This window comes from Myotis myotis, unplaced genomic scaffold, assembly GCF_014108235.1.
Source record: "Myotis myotis isolate mMyoMyo1 unplaced genomic scaffold, mMyoMyo1.p scaffold_m19_p_4, whole genome shotgun sequence".
Classification (NCBI taxonomy): domain Eukaryota; kingdom Metazoa; phylum Chordata; class Mammalia; order Chiroptera; family Vespertilionidae; genus Myotis; species Myotis myotis.
In genome coordinates, this window is record NW_023416346.1 from 54,606,127 (window position 1) to 54,627,334 (window position 21,208).

Sequence of the window (21,208 nt, forward strand, 5' to 3'; positions counted from 1 at the left end):
TGGATCAAAGACCTAAATATAAGACCAGAAACAATATGTTATATAGAAGAAAAAATAGGTACCAAACTTTAGGACTTTGATCATAGAGAACATTTTATGAACTTCTCCCCAAAGGCAAGGGAAGTAAAGCAAAAATAAGTGAATGGGACTATATCAAACTAAAAAGCTTCTGCACAGCAAAAGAAACTAACAAAACAAAGAGGCAGCCAGCGAGATGGGAAATGATATTTGCAAACGGTAGCTCCGACAAAGGTTTAATTTCTAAATTATATCAAGAACTCATAAAATTCAACACCAAACAAATAAACAACGCAATAAAAACGTTGGCAGAGGACCTGAAAATACACCTCTCCCAAGAAGACATACAAACAGCTAATAGATATATGAAAAGATGTTAAACCTCACTGGCAATTAGGGAAATGCAATTCAAAACTACAATGAGATACCACCTTACACCTGTTAGAGTGGCCATTATCAATAAGATAAGCACTAACAAGTGTTGGAGAGGCTGTGGAAAAAAAGGGAACCCTCATCCACAGCCGGTGGGAATATAGACTGGTACAACCACTATGGAAAGCAGTCTGGCGATTCCTCAAAAAACTGAGCATAGAGCTACCATACAACCCAGCAACCCCTCTCCCAGCAACCCAAAAACCTCAAAATCATGTATTTGCAAAGATATATGCACCCCTATGTTCATTGTAGCATTATTCACAGTGGCTGAGACAGGAAACAACCAAAGTATCCTGGGATAGAGGACTGGATAAAGAAGATGTGGTACATATACACAATGGAATACTACTCAGCCATAAGAAAGAATGAAACAGTGCCATTTGCAACAATGTGTATGGAACTTGAGAATATTATGCTAAGTGAAATAAGTCAGAAAAAGCTAAGAACCATATGATTTCACTCACATGTGGGATATAAAACTGAAACTTGTAAACACAAACAGCAGTGTGGTGGTTACTAGAGGGAAGGAGATGGTGGGAGAAGAATGTCCTAATATAAGGTGAAAGGAGAATATTTGACTTTGGGTGATGAGCACATGGTGCAATATACAGTTCTTATAACACAGGAACCCACACCTGAAACCTGTATGTTCATGTTTAACCAATTTCACCCCAACACATTTTTTTCTTTTCTTTATTGATTAAGGTATTATATAGGTGTCCTTATCCCCCCCCTCCCACACTCATGCCCTCACCCCCCTGGTGTCTGTGTCCAATGGTTAGGCCCATGGTTGGCAAACTGTGGCTCGCAAGCCACATGCAGCTCTTTGGCCCCTTGAGTGTGGCTCTTCCTAAGCCTTAGGAGTACCCTAATTAAGTTAATAACAATGTACCTACCTATATAGTTTAAGTTTAAAAATTTGGCTCTCAAAAGAAATTTCAATCATTGTACTGTTGATATTTGGCTCTGTTGATTAATGAGTTTGCCGACCACTGGGTTAGGCTTATATGCATGCATACAAGTCCTTTGGTTGATCTCTCCCCCTTACCCCCACCCTTCCCTATCTTCCCTCTGAGGTTTGACTGTTTGATCGATGCTTCTCTGAACCTGTTTTTGTTCATCAGTTTATGTTGTTCATTATATTCCACAAATGAGTGAGATCATGTGATATTTATCTTTCTCTGACTGGCTTATTTTGCAAGAAAAGAAAACACTATAATATATGAAATACCACACCCCCTAAAATGGTCAAAATTTAAGAATGCCAAGTGCTGGCAAGAATGTGGAGCAATTGGAACTCTCATATATTACTGATGGGAATGCAAAACTATATACTTGATCTAGAAAACAGTTTGGATATGTATTATGAGGTGAAAAATATATTTATATGTCCCATTGATCCCATTCCTGGATTTATCCTAGAGAAATGAAAACATGTTCACAAAAAGATTTGTACATAAATGTTCCTTGAAACATCCTATCTAATAAAGAGGGAATATGCTAATTGACCTCATGCTGTCACAAAGATGGCAGCACCCACAGCCAATAAGGAGGGAATATGCTAATTGACTGTCCCACCCTCAAAGATGGCGGTGCCCACAGCCAATAAGGAGGGAATATGCTAATTGACTGCCATGCTCTCAAAGATGGCGGCTCCCAGTCCCCTCTGCACCGCTGAGGTGGCAGGCATGTGGCAAAGACGGGCCCGCCCCCAGGCGGGCTTGGCTGCTCCGCCTCTAGAGTCCCACAGTCCCCTCAACTCCCCAGCTGCCCAGGGCTGGTCCGAGGTGCAGGCAGGCCTCGGATGGTGGCGGCCCAGCCGCCCAGGGCCACCTGAGGATCAGGTAACCAGGGCTGCCTGAGGCTTGCGCTGCCGGCAGTGGCAGCAGCTGAGGTGTGATGGAGCGTCGCCTTTCCCTGATCACCTCCTACCCCTGAGGGCTCCCGGAGTGTGAGAGAGGGCAGGCTGAGCTGAGGGACCCCCCTTCCAAGTGCATGAACTTTCATGCACCGGGTCTCTAGTTATTCATAATAGACAAAACTAGATCCAACTCAAATGACAATGAACAGGTGAATGGACATACAAATTGTGTAGATTCATATTAATGAAATACTTCCTAAAAAGAATAAACTTCTGATATGGGTGACAGCATGGATAAATCTTACACACATTATTCTGAACAAGAAAGGACAGACATAAAAGAGAACTTACTGTTGACTCAATTTCTATGAAACTCTAGTAAAAATAAATTTACTATATGACAGAAAGCAGAAGAAGCATTGCCTGGGGTAGGGGTGGTTGACCTGATTGGGGAACAAGGGAACTTTCTAGGGTGGTAAAAATTTTCTGTACTCTGATTGTGGTGTGGTTGGTTACACAGGTATATAAATTTGTCAAACACATCAAGATGTACACTTTAAGCGAGTATTAATTTGTATGTAGATTATACAAGCCCGGCTGGTATGGCTCAATGGTTGAGTGTCGACCTATGAATCAAGAGGTCACTGTCTGATTCCTGGTCAGGGCACATGCCCAGGTTGCAGGCTCGATCCCCAGTAAGGGGTGTCCAGGAGGCAGCCAATCAATGATTCTCTATCATCACTGATGTTTCTCTCTCTCTCTCCCTCTCTGAAATCAATAAAAGTATCTTAAAAAATTATACCTCAATAGTTTATTTTTTTAAAATCAGGGATATGCAAATTAAAACCACAAGCACCACTATACACCCACCAGAATGGCTAAGATGTAAAAGGCAGACCATCCCATGTGTTGGTGAGGATGCAGAGCTACCAGAACATATTAATTATATGAATGATTTGAGTGTTAAGTGGTACAGCCATTTGAAATACTGTTTGGCAGCTCTGATCCCTGCCTCTTGATGTTCATGCCATTGTATAATTCTCTCCCCTTGAGAGTGAGCGGGACTTGTGATTTGCCTTTAACTAAAAAAATATGGCAAAGGGGATGAGAGGTCACCACTGTGGGGTTATGTTACATTATAGAAGGCATTGTCTTGTTAGCGGACTTGCTCTAGAGCAGTGGTTCTCAACCTTCCTAATGCTGCGACCTTTTAATACAGTTCCTCATGTTGTGGTGACCCCCAACCATAAAATTATTTTCGTTGCTACTTCATAACTGTAATTTTGCTACTGTTATGAATCGTAATGTAAATATCTGATATGCAGGATGTATTTTCATTGTTACAAATTGAACATAATTAAAGCATAGTGATTAATCACAAAAACAGTATGTAATTATATATGTGCTTTCCGATGGTCTTAGGCGACCCCTGTGAAAGGGTCGTTCGACCCCCAAAGGGGTCATGACCCACAGGTTGAGAACCGCTGCTCTAGAGACTCCTTGTTGGATTGATGACGTGGCCATTTTGGGAAAATCCACATAGCAAACAACTTTGGGCAGCCTGAAGAGGCTGAGGGCAGCTGCTAGGAGCTGAATGAAACCTCTGGGAACTGAGGTTGGCTTCCAGATGACTACCAGCAAAAAGCTGGGCCCTCCAGATAACCACAAGGAAATAGATTCTGCCAATAGTCTGAGTGAGCTTGGAAGTGGATTCTTCTCCAGTTGAGCCTCTATATGAGAACCAGCTTGGCCAACAACTTGGTTGCAGTTTTGTGAAATCCTAAGCAGAGCCTTACCCACTGAAATGGAAAGATAACAAATTTGTGTGTGTGTGTGTGGGGGGGGGGGGTCATTTGTTACGTAACAATAGATAACAAATACAGTATCCAATGTTCATTCCAGCCTTGTAGTGTGCCATCCTGTATTACAAAAGCTAAAAGGACATTTCCCAGATTCCTTTGCAACAAGGCCAATCAGATGCATACACATTGAGACTTGAATGACAGAAGGAAGGTGAAGGCTATGTTTCTGCCATTTCTTCTGGTACACATGGTTGTGAAGATGTTTGGTTGTTCTATTGCAATTTAGTTAACTATAACTAGATGGTGGGTTCTGAAAGGTTTGGCATCTATTTTGCTGGTGTAAATCAAAGTAGGTGGTGTGGTTCTGGAGTAGCAGCTGTAGTGTTGGCTTTTCATCATGACAGTAGGAAGTAGCAGTTTCCTAATCATAGAAGAGCTAGCAACTCCCTTGGTGGCCTGGTTCTCTGGTATAGCTTTGGAAGTTGTTCTTCAAAGCTCAATTTAGAGTCAGTTCTCTTGATAATTATGTAAGCCACTTAATGTCTGGTAATAAATCTTTGCCTGGCTAAACTAATAAGAGTGAATTCTGTTCTCTGCAACTGAACCTTAACTAATACAGGAAGGAAGTCCTCAAGTGAAAACTGAATTTAGTGTTAATAAAAATACATTGTAACAAATAACATAGCAATATCATTAAGTAAACCACTTTTCATGTTTATTAGAATAGATTGATAACATTTATTTTATAAGACAAGAAAAGCCACTTTATAACATATTTAATGTAATGTATAAGGTATAATGCTCTGGTTCAGTTTGACATAGCTACATAAGATTTTTATTATTAAGAACAACCCATTTGTTCAGCAAGGTAGCAACTATAAAACTATGTATTTTGCTTATTTCTCCTACAGACTGAGAAAATGTTTGTCTTTTTAACTTGCATGTATAGTCTTGTTGCAACTGAAAAATTTGTTTACGTATTCAATGTTAATTAATATAGGCTATAATCTTCAATATTCTGACTTTAAAATATCAAATATTAATAGCATTTACTCTTAAGAAAGTATCTTTTTTTGTAAATACAATTGACAAAATATTTAACAAAATATGTGCAATAGTGCCTTTGTATATAAGCATAGAATAGAGCCTGTGTCTTTTTATAGCTACTAAAGTTTAATGTATCAATCATTACATAATAGCAAATGTGTGATAGTTTACATATAAACTATTAACTAAATTCTAAAATGTGGAGATGTTTTAGCAAATCATTTCTGAGAAAAGGCATAGATACTATTTACCAACTATCTCTTTAAATGGTAATTTCCTTGAAAAGACAAGGTTGACCAAATCATTTTAAAGACACTGCTATCAAGTATTAAGTGTTTGGTTAAGTCCAATTTATGAAATTTTCAAAGGGTTCACTTAAAAATTCTTGAGTCTTTCTGAAAATAATATATTCTATGGTGACAAAGCCATCTGTGTTACACCTTATTCACAATGGGTCCTAGTCAAAGGCTGACTATACCAATTTTTTCACAAAAGGAGACCTCTTGGGTCACCCGAGTCTAAAGGATGTCTATTCTTTCACTGTTTCAGATCTAAAAGTCAAAGGGCTTGAAACCAAAGTCTTTTTTGAAGAAAGAAACTCAGTGGATGATTTCTCCCCACAATTCTTAAGTCAAATGATTAATACATTGCTCCTATCAGAAGTGTAGTTTGCTTATTTTTTCTTTAAAGTGCTAATGAAGCCCATTATTTTTACATGGACCTTCACTGTAATGACTGATACATAAGCAGCATAAAGTATATAGAAATTTACATCTAAATCATATAGTAAAAAATTTTTAGGTAAATACCAGCAATTCTATACATTATCTTCACAGCCATACACACTAGTATACTTTATGAACTTGCCAGACTAATACAGTCTATCTAATATAACTTAAAACGTGACTGGTAAAAATCCAAAACCTAAAGCTAGAATCAAAGCAGTCACAAGCTATTCTGAGACAAATGCCACAAACAGCAGTGCTCAGAAGAATTTCAAGTAATTTCTCAGTTTAATGAGAAACAGTTAAAATTGAACTTTTTCTTAACCCTTCTGAAAAAGCTGGCTTCATCCACTTAGATCCACATCCAATATTGTTTTTCTTTATATTAACCCAGAGTTTGAGTTCTTGATATATTTTTATCAATAACACAGAAGTATGAGTTAGCAGCTTCTGAACTGCTCAGGTAGGAAGAATTTGGAAGTTACTAAAAATATTTATTAGAAGACAAGATTAGATTAACTTTAAAAAGTTAACATCATTTCAGTTAGATAACTTGAAAATGAGCCCCCATACGGTAATCTTATAATTAAGGCTATACATCTAAGAGCCTGGTTTTCTAAAGCATTGTAATAGGACTGTGCCAATTTGGAAAGTAGCATTCATCAGTATAACATATCATCATCATTAATACTCAAACATTAACACCACATTTTCAAAATTATCAGTTATTCATATGGAAATAGCAGCACAAACTAGTAATTTCTTTACCAAAAGTCTTACTTTGGTGCCCTCTGGTGGTATCATTTAACACACTCCCCTGATACTGCATATTTTGTAAAGGTGAAGGTATTAAGAAGTACAAATTGGTAGTTACAAAGTAGTCACAGGATGTAAAGTACAGTATAGGAAATACAGTCGATGATATAATAACTATATATGGTACTAGGAAGGTACTGGAAATATCAGGGGGATCACTGTGTAAAGTATATGATTGTCTAACCACTATGCTATACACCTAAAACTAATACAAAATAATATTGAATGTAAACTTTAATTGAAAAACAATATTTTTTAAAATTACATTTTTATTGGAGAATATAAAAATCAGAGACTACCACAAAGGAATGATTCATTGTGTTTCCAAATATCTTTTTCAAACATTTTGGTAACATAATAAATCCCTGATCTTTACTCCCAGGAATCAAGCTGACAACTACAGGAATCTTAGTAAATTTGTCTGCTAGGCAATTCCTGTTAAGAGATTTACATCTTGTTTCTAGAACTTAACTGAGAGGTTTTTGCGTGCTCTAGTTTGGCTTTTACATCTATGGGTTTCTCAAAAAACCTCACCACTGCTGGTTCATTCAACAAAGAAGCAAGAATCTGTTCAAATGCAAATGACCACTGAGGTTCTTCCCTGAGCAAGGAGGAATCTTTCTCCAAAGGGCTCTCTGTTTTCCCCTCACTGGGTCCTCCAGAAGCACAAACTATACCAGAGAATCCTTTGGCTGATGATGTAGGGCTATGAAGTGTCCTTCCAACTTCTTCCATTTTGAGCAAAAGGCTGGTTACAACAGCAATGGCTTGATATAACAACTCTTCTTCAGGGTCCCCATGAAATAAGTTATAAAGGGTCTTTGAAAACTGAATAAATTGTGACTAGAAAACACAAGTTAGAAATACCGCATTTGATATTAGATTTAGCAAATATAAAGAGAACATATAAGTAAATAGTCACCTATTTCGAATTTGTATCATAAAACATTCACCAAAGAAGTAAAAGAACTGATCATTAATCCACAAATAAATCTTGGTTCTAGAAAGATGGATAGCAACAATAGAAAAAGTCCATTTAAATCATCTCATTTGTTGCCCAATAGCAATATATTACTTTTAATTAGGCAAAGTCTTATATTTCCCTACATGTAAATAATTCATTCATTAATAAATCTAAATAAAAGGATTAAGATGAGGTGCCCTTGATATACCCAAATGGCTAGAGTGAGCAGCTCAACTAGGATGACTTAAATTTAGGGAAAAATATTTTGGGACCTATCTAGTAGTACAAGGTAACTCTAAGGAGCCCATTTGGACATGTTTCTCTTTAAAGGATGAGGTGGGACTCAAGTGGAGAAATCAACTGGTTTGTTTGATTAATTGTCCCTAGATAATCATAGATATTCCTAAAAGAGATGTCAATTAAAAAAAAAAAGATTCCAACACAAGAGTCCTATAAGTCAATCCTACCAGAAAAGTTTATCTGTAAATAAAGAGCAAATACAAAGGATGTACTTCATAAAAATATATTGTTCCCCCCAGTATGCCTCGGTTGGACATCATTTCATCCCATGCACAAAAAGGTTACTGGTTCGATTCCTTGGTAGGGGATGTGCAGGAGGCAGCCAACTGATGTTTTGTTCTCAGCTCTCATGTCGATGCTTCTCTCCCTTCCCCTCTCTCTCTAAAAATCAATAAAAATATTTACCCCCCAAAATTATATATATATACATATATATATATACATATATATGTATATATATATATATATATTCCAAACTTTTAAGTTCACTTCTCTTTTTTCCTAACACTATAGTACTGTTTCTAAGAATTTTAGAATGAATACATCCCATTGATGCATTTTTTAAAAGTACTTGTTCAACTATCAAATTACCAAGTCCATTGAGAAATACTAAGCTATTTGATGGTTCTCATTTTAGTAAAGTTCTGGGAATATTAAGGATCTATATTAACAGATTTTAATTAAAAATATAATAACATATAGCATATACTGACTAAATACTTTGTAAGAAAAGGATGGATTTAGAATTGTGTCAATACTAGTCATTGAGCAGGTTCAAATACAAGATCATTAGGAACCAGGGTGCGACTTATCTTAGTAATTTCTTATTTATAGTACCTAGCACTGGGTTTGTCATCTATAAGCACTAAAAATGTGTACCAAATAGATAAAAATTTCTAATAAAGATGGAAATAGAAAACACCGAAATATGTTATACATATCCATCTTTTCTATAGGTACAAATGTCATAGCATAGAAACTACACTGAAACACTAGATAAGCCTAACCAATGGACACAGACAACAGGGGGGTGAGGGCGTGAGTGGGGGGGGATAGGGAGGTAATGGGGGGATAAGGACACATATGTAATACCTTAATCAATAAAGAAATTAAAAAAATAATTTGATCCCATTCTTCAGTTCTCATTTGAAGCAGAGTTAATACACAGATGATTTAAATATTTTTGTAATAGCATATTAGCTACTTTAGAGTTGGACATACCCACATTCATTAAAATATCATAAAAAACCTAGAATTTTTTCTTTGAAAGCACTATACCTGTTTCATTCTTGGTAAATCCTTAATGTTTTCTTCTTTTTTGAAAAGTTCATCTTGCCATTGACTAAGATATGCTTGAATATCAACTTTTCCTTTGCCTGAATGAGGAGAACAAAACCATTTTCATAATAAACAGCTTACTTCATTTTCTCAAATCTCAAAAAATAATTATCAAAAGATATTTCACTGAGTTATAAGAGTCTACCTTTTTCTTATCCAGGAAATTACCTGAATTAAACTTTAATTTCACCTAGCTGTTCTCAGGACACTTCTCCATTTCCATTAAACTAAAACTTTTACTTTGGGAAAGTTGGGGACTAGGGAATATTTGAAGCAAAATTGAGAAGGATGCATTTTAGATTATACAGTACATGCTGGCTTGATGATGTAAATGTCATGTAGATATTTTCATGTATACTATGAAGTTTAAAATACCTTCTATATGATGTTCTTAATATGCAAATATTAATTGGTCTATGGTGGCTCTTTTTCTTTTCAAAACAACTTATTCACTCATTCAGTTGAAGAGTTTAATTAAGATATTAATCTGACTTTATTAATTATAAAAATATTAAATGTGCTTATTACTTGAGACCTAGTATTATCATACCAATATGAACTTGTCCTATCCTAAAGAAACATGTGAAAAGTATGTTAAAATGTAAGAATAAAATGTCTATTACAGCAGAATTTACAACCTAAATATCCATCAATATTGGACTAGTTATTAAAATAAATTATGGTACGAAGATGCAAGACAGAGGTGGAGTAGGTGGAAGTTACACTCACTTCCTCCCAAGTCCAAACTGGAATTACAAGTCAATCATAGAAAAATCATCCTGAATAACCAACAGAACACTAGCTGAATGTAAGTCTTATAACCAAGGAATTAAGGAAGAAACCACATCGAGATTGGTAGGAAGGACAAGGATGTGAAAAGGGCTGGCCCTGCACCCATGGGTGGTGGCTGAAAATCCAGAGGATATCTCAGCTGCAAAGGTTCCCCCTGAGGAGTGTGGGGTCTCAATCCCATGTGGGGCTCCTCAGTCCAGAGCACCAGAGCCTAGAAGAGGAAGTCACATAATATCAGGCTGTGAAAATCAGCAGGAATTCTGTCCACCCGGGAGAGACTAGAGTCCACTAGACACAGGCACCCTCTTAAAGGGCCAGTGCACAAAATCTTGTTTATAGCCACTAACCCTGGGCTCCATTGTAGGGAGGGCGGAGCAGACTACATTGTGTGAGATTAAACTGGGGTCTGTGGCTCTGGAGAGAGCTGAAGGGAGTGCCATCAGGATCGCTGTGCTGAATCATTCTCTCACACCACAGATGCCATCTTTCTTGGGTGGAGCACTCCATTTTTTATGGCATCAGCCTGAGGGAACTCCCTATTGCCCCATGGAAGAGTCAGCTGCCTAGGCCCGAGATATTGAGGTCCAGGCAGACTTATGGTGTGCCAGGGTGTGAGTTGTTTGTCTCTGGAGCAGAGGCCATTCACTTTCCAGAGCCTAATTGGCACCACCCTTCCCCCATGGACCATCCACTAGCCTCACTCCCCCTATCCCCAGTGGCCCTGCCCTGCCAAGCTTGGGCTCTTTAAAAGGTCAAAGCAGAATCAAAGACTGAGTTGTGTGGCTCTAGGAAGGGGATCATTTTTCCCTTGCATACCTGACCATTGCACAACCTTCCCTTCACAGGGTCAAATCTTGGTCTGTTTGGGCCTGATAAACTCTGGCTGGCCTCCGCTTGATGACTCCCTGAGACCCTGCTCCACCACAAATGTTTTCAGGCTGCTGTTAGGAGGCAGCTGGCCTTGGTGTACCCTGAGATATTTGCTGAGTGGCCTCAGACCCAGCACTGGCACTAAGTTTGAATCTGTATAAACCTGGTAAACACCACTTGTCCCTCCTACCTGGTGACTCACTGAGAACATGCCTCATGCAACTAGCATTGTAGTATGCCACCAAAGGCTTTTTTAGTGACTGAGCTTAACAGGAAGCTGGCAAGCAAAGGTAGAAATTGGGGTGCTTTGGACCTTTTGTTGATCTGTCCATGACCTTTGTGTTGGTGGAAGCCAGGTTTGGTGTACAGTTTGGCCCCTCCCATGTGCACTCAGGCCCAGCAGAGGCAGCCAAAAACTGTGGATCGCTCTGTAGTTCCAAACAGGTAGCCCAGGGCTGGGCACAGGCAGTGCCTGACATTGACCTGCACCAGATTCCCTCAGGAGAAGTCCCAGAACCAAAACATCCTGTGGCAGTATTAAGACTATATCAGAGCACAATTCAACTACCTCCAAAATTGGCACACCCAAAGGGAGATCTTGGCAGGCACCAGACTCTGCTGGGTCGAATTCCACTTCATGGGGTCATACAACAGCAGATCATATACTCTGGTTGGAGTTGATCTTCATAGTCAGCCAGCCCAAAGGCCAACCTGACCCACAGGTGGACCGAGAGAAATCAAGACTCAACTACAACAGGAGGCTTAACATAAACCACACAAGGGACATTCCCGGAGCACCTAGCTTAAGTGATTAGGGAGACAGCTCCACTAAGCCCCTCAAGATACCTATTACATAAGGACACCATACCAAGACTGGGAGACATAGAAGATCTACCTAATACACAGAAACAATTACAGAGAGACAGCAAAAATAAGGAGACAAAGAAATAAGCCACATATGAAAGAACAAGAGAAATACACAGAAAAATCCTATCTAATAAAAGAGAAACATGGTAATTGGCGTACGACCGCTACCCTTCCCATTGGCTAATCAGGGGCGATATGCAAATTAACTGCCAGCCAAGATGGCGGCCGGCAGCCAGGCAGCTTAAACTGAACATGAGGCTTGCTTGCTTCAGTGACGGAGGACTCCAACATTCCCCGCCTGCCTTGCCGGCCTCTGAGCCTGCAGTTTAAGAAACATAGTAACAAATATAGAAGCTAAACACAACCCCAGAAACCAGCTTTCAGCGAGCTGGGATCTCAGAGCTGGAGTTGATACAGAGTTTTGATTATAGAACCGAAACAAACCAGATACCTGCATTCAGGAATGGAGGCCTAAGAGCTGGAGCCAGGCGAAAGCTGGCCCAGAATAAAAAAAGAAAAAAAGGAGCAGTTGGGAGCTTCAGTCCCAGCCTGAAAACAGCTCTCAGCCCCTCACCCAAACTGGCCAGGCACCCCAGTGGGGACCCCCACCCTGAAGGGTGTGTGGCCAGCTGCAAACAGCCATCATCCCCTCATCCAGGCTGGCCAGGCACCCCAGTGGGGACCCCCACCCTGATCCAGGACACCCTTCAGGGCAAACCAGCTGGCCCCCACCCGTGCACCAGGTTTCTAGTCTATATAGTAAAAGCTAATATGCCTCCCAGCACCGGGATCAGCGGAGCCGCGAGGCCTCCCAGCACCAGGATCAGCGTGGCAGGGGGCAGTGCCCAAACCCCCTGATCGCCCTGCAGCTCTGTGTGTGACAGGGGGCGGGGCCACAACCTCCCTATCTGCCCTGCTCTGTTCCTGACAGGGGAAGGCGCCCCAACCCCCTGATCGGCCCTGCTCTGTGCCTGATAGGGGGGAGATCCCCAACCCCCTGATCGCCCTATGGCTGTGTGACAGGGTGTGGCACCCCAACCCCCTCCCCCCACGGGCCCTGCTCTGTGTGTGACAGGGTAGAGCCATAACCTCCCCATCGGCCCTGCCCTGAGTGTGAGAGTGGCGGCGCCCCAACCCCCTGATCGGCCCTGCTCTGTGGGTGATAGAGGGTGGCGCCCCAACCCCCCCCCGCCCCCACGAGCCCTGCTCTGTGTGTGACAGGGTAGAGCCATAACCTCCCCATCGGCCCTGCCCTGAGTGTGACAGTGGCGGCGCCCCAACCCCCTGATCAGCCCTGCTCTGTGTGTGACAGGGGGTGGTGCCCCAACTCTCCTATCGGCCCTACTCTGTGAGTGACAGGGGGGAGCTCCTCAACCCCCTGATGGGCCCTGCTCTGTGCGTGACAGGGTACAGAGCCCCAACCCCCCTGATGGGCCCTGCTCTGTGCGTGACAGGGGGCGGTGCCCCAACTTCCCTATGGGCCCTACTCTGTGAGTGACAGGGGGGAGCTCCCCAACCCCCTGATGGGCCCTGCTCTGTGCGTGACAGGGGGGAGCTCCCCAACCTCCTGATCGGCCCTGCTTTGTGTGTGACAGGGGGTGGCACCGCAACCTCCCCATCGACCCTGCCTTGAGTGTGACAGGGGGCGGTGCCCCAACCCCCAAATCAGCCCTACCCTGAGCGTGACTGAGGGTGGCATCGTAACCTCCTGATCCGCCCTGCTCTGCGCATGACAGGGGGCGGCGCCCCAATTCCCCAATCGGCCCTGCTCTGAGCCCGACCAGGGCTGCGCCTAGGGATTAGGCCTGCCCTCTGCCACCCGGGAGCAGGCCTAAGCCAGCAGGTCGTTATCTCCCGAGGGGTCCCAGACTGCGAGAGGGCACAGGCCGGGCTGAGGGGCCCCCCTCCCCCCCTAGTGCACAAATTTTTGTGCACCGGGCCTCTAGTAACTAAATAAAATGGAGGCAACCAATATACCAGATAAAGAATTAAACAAATGGTTATGAAGATGACCAATGAACTTATGCAAAAATGGATGAAGTGGGGGAGAACGAAAAGAGACAGTAAACATAAAAAAGGACATAATTACCATTAAAAACAGTCAGAAATGAAGAATACAATATTTCAAATAAAGAATACATGAGAAGGAATCAACAGCAGGCTAGATGAAGTAGAGGACTGATTCAGCGATTTGGGAAGACAAGGTAGCATTAAACACCTAACCAGAGCACTGAAAAAAAAAGAAAAGGAATTAAAAAATATTAGGATAGTTTAAGAAACCTCTGGGATAACACAAAGCATAACAACATTTGCATCATAGAGGTATCAAAAGGAGAAAAGAGAGAGCAAGGAATGTAGAACCTATTTGAAGAAATAATGACAGAAAACTTCCCTAACCTGGTGAAGAAAAAAGACATACAAGTGCAGGAAGCCCAGAAAGTCCCAAATAAGATGAATACAAAGAGGGCCACACCAAGACATATAATTAAGATGGCAAAAGTTAAAGACAAAGAATCCTAAAAGCATCAAGAGAAAATCAGTTAGTTACCTACAAGGTTGCTCCCGTAAGTCTGTCCACTGATTTCTCAAGAGAAACATTTTATGCCAGAAGGGACTGGCACAAAACATTCAAAGTGATGAAAAACAAGGACCTACGACCAAGACTATTCTGTCCAGCAAAGCTGTTATAAAAGTATGAATAATAATTGGCAACAAATACATATCAACAATTACTTTAAATGCAAATGGATTAAAAATGCTTTAATCTAAAAACATGTGGATGGCTGAATAAATAACAAAATGACCCTTACATATGCTGTCCATAAGAGACTCACTTCAGATGTAAAGATACACACGAATGTAAAGGGATGGAAAAAAGCACTTCATGAAAATGTAAAAACAAAACAAAACAAAAAAAAGCTGGGGTAGGAATACTTATACCAGGCAAAATGGACATTAAAACAAAGGCCGTAACAAGACACAAGGAAAGACCAAGCAAGCAATTCCACTTTTGGGTATTTATATAAAAAAAAAACACAAATCACTAAATTGAAAAGACATACTCATCCCTATGTGTACTGCAGCATTATTTACAATAGCTAAGATAGGAAAGCAATTTAATTATCCATCAACAGATGAATGGATAACAAAGAAGCAGTACATATATACAAGGGAATATGACTCAGCCATAAAGAAGAATGAAATCGTGTCCTCTGCAACATGGATAGGCCTAGGGGGTATTGTGCTGAATGAAATAAGTCAGAGAAAGATAAATACCATATGATTTTACTTATATGTTGAATCTAAAGAGCAAAATAAATAAAATAGAAACAGACACAGAGAAAACACTGATGATTGCTAGAGGATTGGGGGACTGGGTGAAAAAGGTGAAGGGATTAAGAAATACAAATTGGGCCTGTTTGGCTCAGTGGATAGAGCGTCGGCCTATGGACTGAAAGGTCCCGGTTCGATTCCGGTCAAGGGCATGTACCTTGGTTGCGGGCATATCCCCAGTAGATGTGCAGGAGGCAGCTGATTGATGTTTCTCTCTCATCGATGTTTCTAACTCTATCTCTCTCCCTTCCTCTTTGTAAAAAATCAATAAAATATATTTTAAAAAAAGAAATACAAATTGGTAGTTACAGAATAGTCATGGGAATGTCAAGTACAGCATAGGATATATAGTCAATAATATTGTAAAAAATATGTATGGCATAAGATGGGTACTATATTTAAGGGGGTGATCACTTCATAAGTTATATAAATATGTAACCACTGGGTTGTATGCCTGACACTAACATAATATTGTACATCAACTATAATTGAAAAATAAAAATAAAAAACATTAAGTTAAATTAAAATGTCACATAAAAAAAAGTGTGGAATCTGCCTTTCCCCTTTGCTTAAAAACCTCCAATAACTAAAATTATATTCTTAGATCATAGTACCTTTTTCAGGGCTGATTTTTACTGATTCTGCTTCCTTCCCACTTGCATGCTTGGAAACTAAAAGAAAAGAGGACAATTTCAATGTGTAAACTATTTAGCAAATAGCTTTTGTAAAATAATATTTTATATTAAGACTCTTAAACACATTATTTTCTTCAATTCAGCAAACCAATTTTAGCCTGGCCTCCTATCATTAGAAGACAAAGTATTCAAGCCCAGCTGGAATGGCTCAGTTGGTTGAATATTGTCCCATGCACCAAAAGGTTATAGGTTTGATTCCTGGTCAGGGCATATACCTGGGTTGTGAGTTTGATCCCCAGTTGGGGAGCATATAGAATGCAACTGATCAATATTTTTTTCTCTTTCTCTCTCTCTCCTCCTCTCTCTAAGCATGTCCTCAGGAGAGGATTTTAAAAAAAAGAAAAGAGAAAGTATTCAAAAAACTTTTACAGTAAAAAGAACACTAGGGGGCGATCCATACGAAAAAATACCTAGGAGGAAGCATAAAAAATATTAAGTATTTATTTCTGGTTGGTATTTTCTTCTTTTTTACTTTACTCAAATTAAATATTTCTTTTATTATGAAATAAAACATACTGGAAGTAAGAAGACTGAGCTATTAGTCCTGATTGTGGCAATGACTCATTGTGAAATCTTGCAGAAGTCAGCACTTCTTTCTGGACCTCAGCACCCTTATCTATGTAATTAAGGGACTGACTAGATGATTTATTAGGTCTCTTCAAATTTTATGTTCAAATACTAACATGCAGTAAACATACATTAATCAGACATATTCCTCTATAAGACATTCGTATTTATGAAAAACAAGCAAAGGACACAAAATAAGCTCACAAACCTTCCAAATTATGTCTTGGACACAGACTCATCCCTGTCTCCTAAACCTACAATGATCTATATAATAAAAGCCCAGCGACCATTATGGTGGAACAACCAGAACGACTGGTCATTATGACACGCACTGACCACCAGAGGGCAGACGCTCAACACAGGAGCTGCCCCCTGGTGGTCAATGCGCTCCCACAGCAGGAGTGCTGCTCAGCCAGAAGCCGTGTTCACGGCTGGTGAGCGCAGTGGCAGTGGTGGGAGCCTCTCCTGCCTCCGCCCAGCAGCGCTAAGGAGGAGCAAGCCAAGCAGCAAGCCAAGCAGTAAGGAGCAAGCAGGTGGGCGGTAAGGAGCGACGAGCCAAGTAGTATGTAGCGAGCAGGCGGGTGGTTAGGAGCAAGGAGTCCCGGATTGCAAGAGGGCGCAGGCTGGGCTGAGGAATCTCCCCCACCCCTGCATTAATTTTGTGCATCAGGCCTCTAGTTTATAATAAGTATTTACTGTTTGAAGAATAGCTATGACCTTCAAAATCAAAGATTCTATTGCCTTCATTGTATTTTTAAATAGGCATGAAAATGATCTGATATATTTTAGAAATTTCTGCAACATAAGTGGTAACAAACTGCATTTTCTTTCTAATTCTCCAGTAAATAAGAAATTCCATGCATCAAAACCAAAATGCAGTTTAGTCAGTCAAATATTTATGGAGTACTTAACATGCATTTAACATTGTGCTAAGTACTGAAGTAGCACAAAAGAATCATAAGGTATAATTACCCAAATTTTACTAGTGGTAGTTGGGTAAAGAATATTCAAGCCAGGAAGATCTCTATTGAGTGAGTAATTATCAAACAGATACATTTTTGAACAGATATTTACCATGGAGCTGACTGAAATAAAGTAATTCTTCCTCGGAAAGTTCATCTCCCTTTGAAGGGTCCATTAATTTCACTTCAGTATAAGCTGAAAATAGATTACCCAAATCAAATTTACTAACAATAAAGAACAGAAACAGGTCCTTTAACTTAAATCTGGGGGCAGAGATTTAAGTAAAGGGTTTCTGTAAAAGACATACGAAGAAATGTGGAAGTCGTACTACTCTATTGTGTAGCAAGTAACAGGAAATACTTGATCACTTTGAGTTCTATTATTCCTCCTACTTACTTTTTTATAGTTTTCTGAGAGCCATTACAAGTTGAAATAAGATAATCTAGCATTTGGAAATCTCTGAAAATGTGACCTCAACTATTTAAAAACATCTTCAAAAATAAGGAAAACATGAAGTTCAGTACTCTAACAGATATTTAATGTTCTTTCTATTTTTGATCCTCCTACTAAAAGCATATTTATTACATGATAATATTAGAAATTTTAATGGCAACTTGACTTAGTAATGAAAGTTCTTCAAAATTAAACTATTTGGTGTTTTGTCTTTTGTTTTTAATGCTGTGCTTGTGATCTGAGTGTGTAAAGAGTTAAAGATGGCTTTTAGATTCTTGGTTTGGTAAAAGCATGGTCTCTGGCTATCCTGGGAAGACTAAAAGAGATCCCAAGTGTAGCTTTAGACAGTGCTATTTGTTTTTGTGAACAACTATCTTTAGTTGAAAGCCTAAGACTGTTTTCCAAAATATGGATCAGGCCTGGAAAAGTCAGCCTCTTAAGGTTAGTAGGAAACACTTAAGTAAACTGGAATGTGTGGTCACATGGAGGCAGTATGGTGGAATAGACAGAAACATGAGCTCTGGAGTCAGACCTCCATTTGAATCTCAGCCGTGTGATCTTTGGCAAGTAATTTAATATTTCTGACCCTTAGTCTCCTTATTGTCAAAATTGAAAGTATAATACCACTTTTCAGGAATATTGTGAGAATCAAATATAAGAATGCATGTAAAATAAATGCCTTGACAGAGCAAGTGTTTACTCAATAAATGGTAGCTTTAATTTATTTCCTTTTCCAAATGTTCACTATCACTGCCCTGGTCTCATTTTTCTGAATAATTTGTACTATTTTACAAGTTTGGCAGTTTGTTTAAAGTTAAATTCTACTCTCTAATGACAACAACAATAAAAATTCAACTTTACACCAATATTCAAATGATAGGTAGTTCTTATAGACAAACTATCACTAAATTGATAGGCCACAAACAGGAGGGAAATTGTGAACCTATAAGTTATACAGATTCTCTTCCATAGATTTCACTGTATTTACATATCAGCAAAGTACTGGTAGTATGATCCATGGGCCACAATAAAGGAATAACCTTATATACTGAATACTGTTATTTGTTAAAATGGAATTATATTTGTAATTATACTTGTTAAAAGGGAGTCAACTCCTAAACATCATTAAAGACTGTTAAACTCTTACCTGGAGGAATATGCAGCTTAAAAAGTAGTTTAAGCTTCTCAGTAAAACTTCCATTGTACATTATGTCTGTTCAATAAAATTTAATTGCAAATAGTCACATATCCAAAGGACATTTAATCAATTCCACCAATAAGATAAATTAAGATACAGATATTAGTCAAGAATTAAAATTCAGAAACCTTCTATTGCTTAAGCTAACAGTTAAATAAACACCCAGTCAGCTAGATCCTTTCCTTCTGGTGTGTAAGCAAAATCCACTTTATCAAGTGACAAAATGCTCTTCTGCTGATCTCCCTTCCCCCAAATTCCTCATTTGAGGAGAGAATTCTTCAAGGGATAATCCCTGACAAGAAAGCATGCTGGAGTGCTGTAAAAGAAAGGAATGATAAAACTTGTGGCCTATCTCCAGGTACATGTTTGTTGGATGTTTCTCTACTACTTTCCTTAGCTATGTGGTTGGATTTTTACTGAGGGAGAAAGTCCTCCTGAAGTACCCACGTGCTTGAGTGTAGGAAAATCAGGACATTCTCTTCATGTTAACTGTTAAAACATCCATATCTAACAATTTGCTTTTTTGGAAGGGTAGGGGCAAAATAAGACCGATATACTCAGACTTAGCAACAAACACAGAAAAAAGTCCAGTCATTGCTAAAGCTGGAGACAATGTAACTCCGGCTGATAAAAATCTGACTAAAGCCCAGCTAGCGTGGCTTAGTGGTTGAACATCGACCTATGAACCAGGAGGTCATGGTTTGATTCTTGGTCAGGGCACATGCCCAGGTTGCAGGCCTGATCCCCAGTGTGGGGCATGCAGAAGGCAGCCAATTAATGATTCTCATCATCGATGTTTCTCTCTCTCCCTCTCCTTTCTTCTCTGAAATCAGTAAAAACGTATGTTTTAAAAATCTGACTAAATTGGCAGTAATAGGTAGTACAAATATTTTTGGGGTCCTTTTACTTTTTGCTTGAAAACAGAAAATTATTCAACATTATCTTACCAATTACAGAAGAGAATTCTTTGAAGTTGATAAGGCAGTCAGAGTTTTCATCCAACAATCGGAATGTCCATAAAGCTAGTGAGTCTCTGTTTGCAGAAGAAGCCCAGGGACTCAACAAGTGATATAACACTCGGAACTGCTGGCAGTCAATCTGATACTGTTCCAAATATGGCAAACTGGGGTCATGGTGCTTCAATACCGGACAACTCAAACACCAATAATAAGAAAAAAACAGCTCTTTCTATTAAAAACAAATAAAAAAGGAAAGTCATTAAAGTAAGCATGCCTACTAAAATAAAGATAAAAATATTTAAGAGTAGTTGTGGTAAAAAATATATTACAAGAATATTATTTTTGATTTAAAGAAGAACAGTACCTTAAAGATGATATAAAGTTCATCCAATTCATGAAGGCTCAATTTCACATCTTGTGATACAACACGCAACTTTAAAAAGATTAAAAGCAATTTAGAATTTAACACTCCAGTATAGAAATTCTCTTTGAATCCATTTAGAAATCTCTCTCTGCCAGAGTAAAATACTTTCCTTCCAACTTTTAAATGGAGTAACAAAGGTAAATGCACCTAGTTTGCCCTTTAAAAAGGTTGTACATAGAAAACAGTTGAATTCTACTCTGATATGTCCAAAAGTATGAGTCAGTAACTTGGTCACTTAATAAAGCAATATAAACAAACCCATAGCTTTTACATACAGAGCAATAAACAAATTAGAAAATGTAAAGGAAAAAAGATGTCATTCATATTAGCAACAAAACCATCAAGAGCAAAGGAGTAGATAAATCCAACAAGAAACAATTAAGACCTATCTGATGAAAACAATAAATACTTACTAAGGACATTTAAAAAGGCATCATTAAAATGAATATTAAAAACTTTAAAAATATTTTATTAATTTCAGAGAGAAAGGGAGAGGAAGAGATAGAAACATAGATGATGAGAGAGAATCATTGATCAGCTGCCTTCTGCACGCTCCACACTGGGGATCAAGTCCACAACTTGGGCATGTGCCCTGACCAGGAATCGAAGCATGACCTCTTGGTTCATAGGTTGATGCTCAACCACTGAGCCACACCGGCCAGGCCCACTTTTTAATTGGATTGCTTGTTTTTCTTTTGTTGAGTTGTATAAGTACTTTATATATTTTTGAAATTACCCCTTATCAGATATGTTCTCCCATAGAGTGGTCCCCCTTTTCATT

The 21,208-nt window shown here is 39.3% G+C and overlaps 1 protein-coding gene across 3 annotated transcripts in view; it reads right to left on the reverse strand.

Annotated features, from left to right (window-relative positions):
- Nucleotides 1–6,852: 6,852 nt before the first annotated feature.
- The window catches only part of TBC1D8B (TBC1 domain family member 8B), a 73,225-nt gene continuing 58,869 nt past the window's right edge, over nt 6,853–21,208 (reverse strand). Inside the window, exons 15-21 of one of the 3 annotated variants that reach the window (XM_036305420.1) lie at nt 20,368–20,436; nt 19,992–20,232; nt 18,994–19,059; nt 17,505–17,588; nt 15,783–15,839; nt 9,247–9,344; nt 6,853–7,547 (exon numbers count right to left, since the gene is read on the reverse strand). In XM_036305420.1, coding sequence (XP_036161313.1) covers nt 7,152–7,547; nt 9,247–9,344; nt 15,783–15,839; nt 17,505–17,588; nt 18,994–19,059; nt 19,992–20,232; nt 20,368–20,436 — 1,011 coding nt within the window. In that variant the 3' untranslated portion in view covers nt 6,853–7,151. Of the gene's footprint in view, nt 7,548–9,246; nt 9,345–15,782; nt 15,840–17,504; nt 17,589–18,993; nt 19,060–19,991; nt 20,233–20,367; nt 20,437–21,208 lie in introns of those variants that run through there. The other 2 variants (XM_036305421.1, XR_004966976.1) reach the window with 2 other exon arrangements.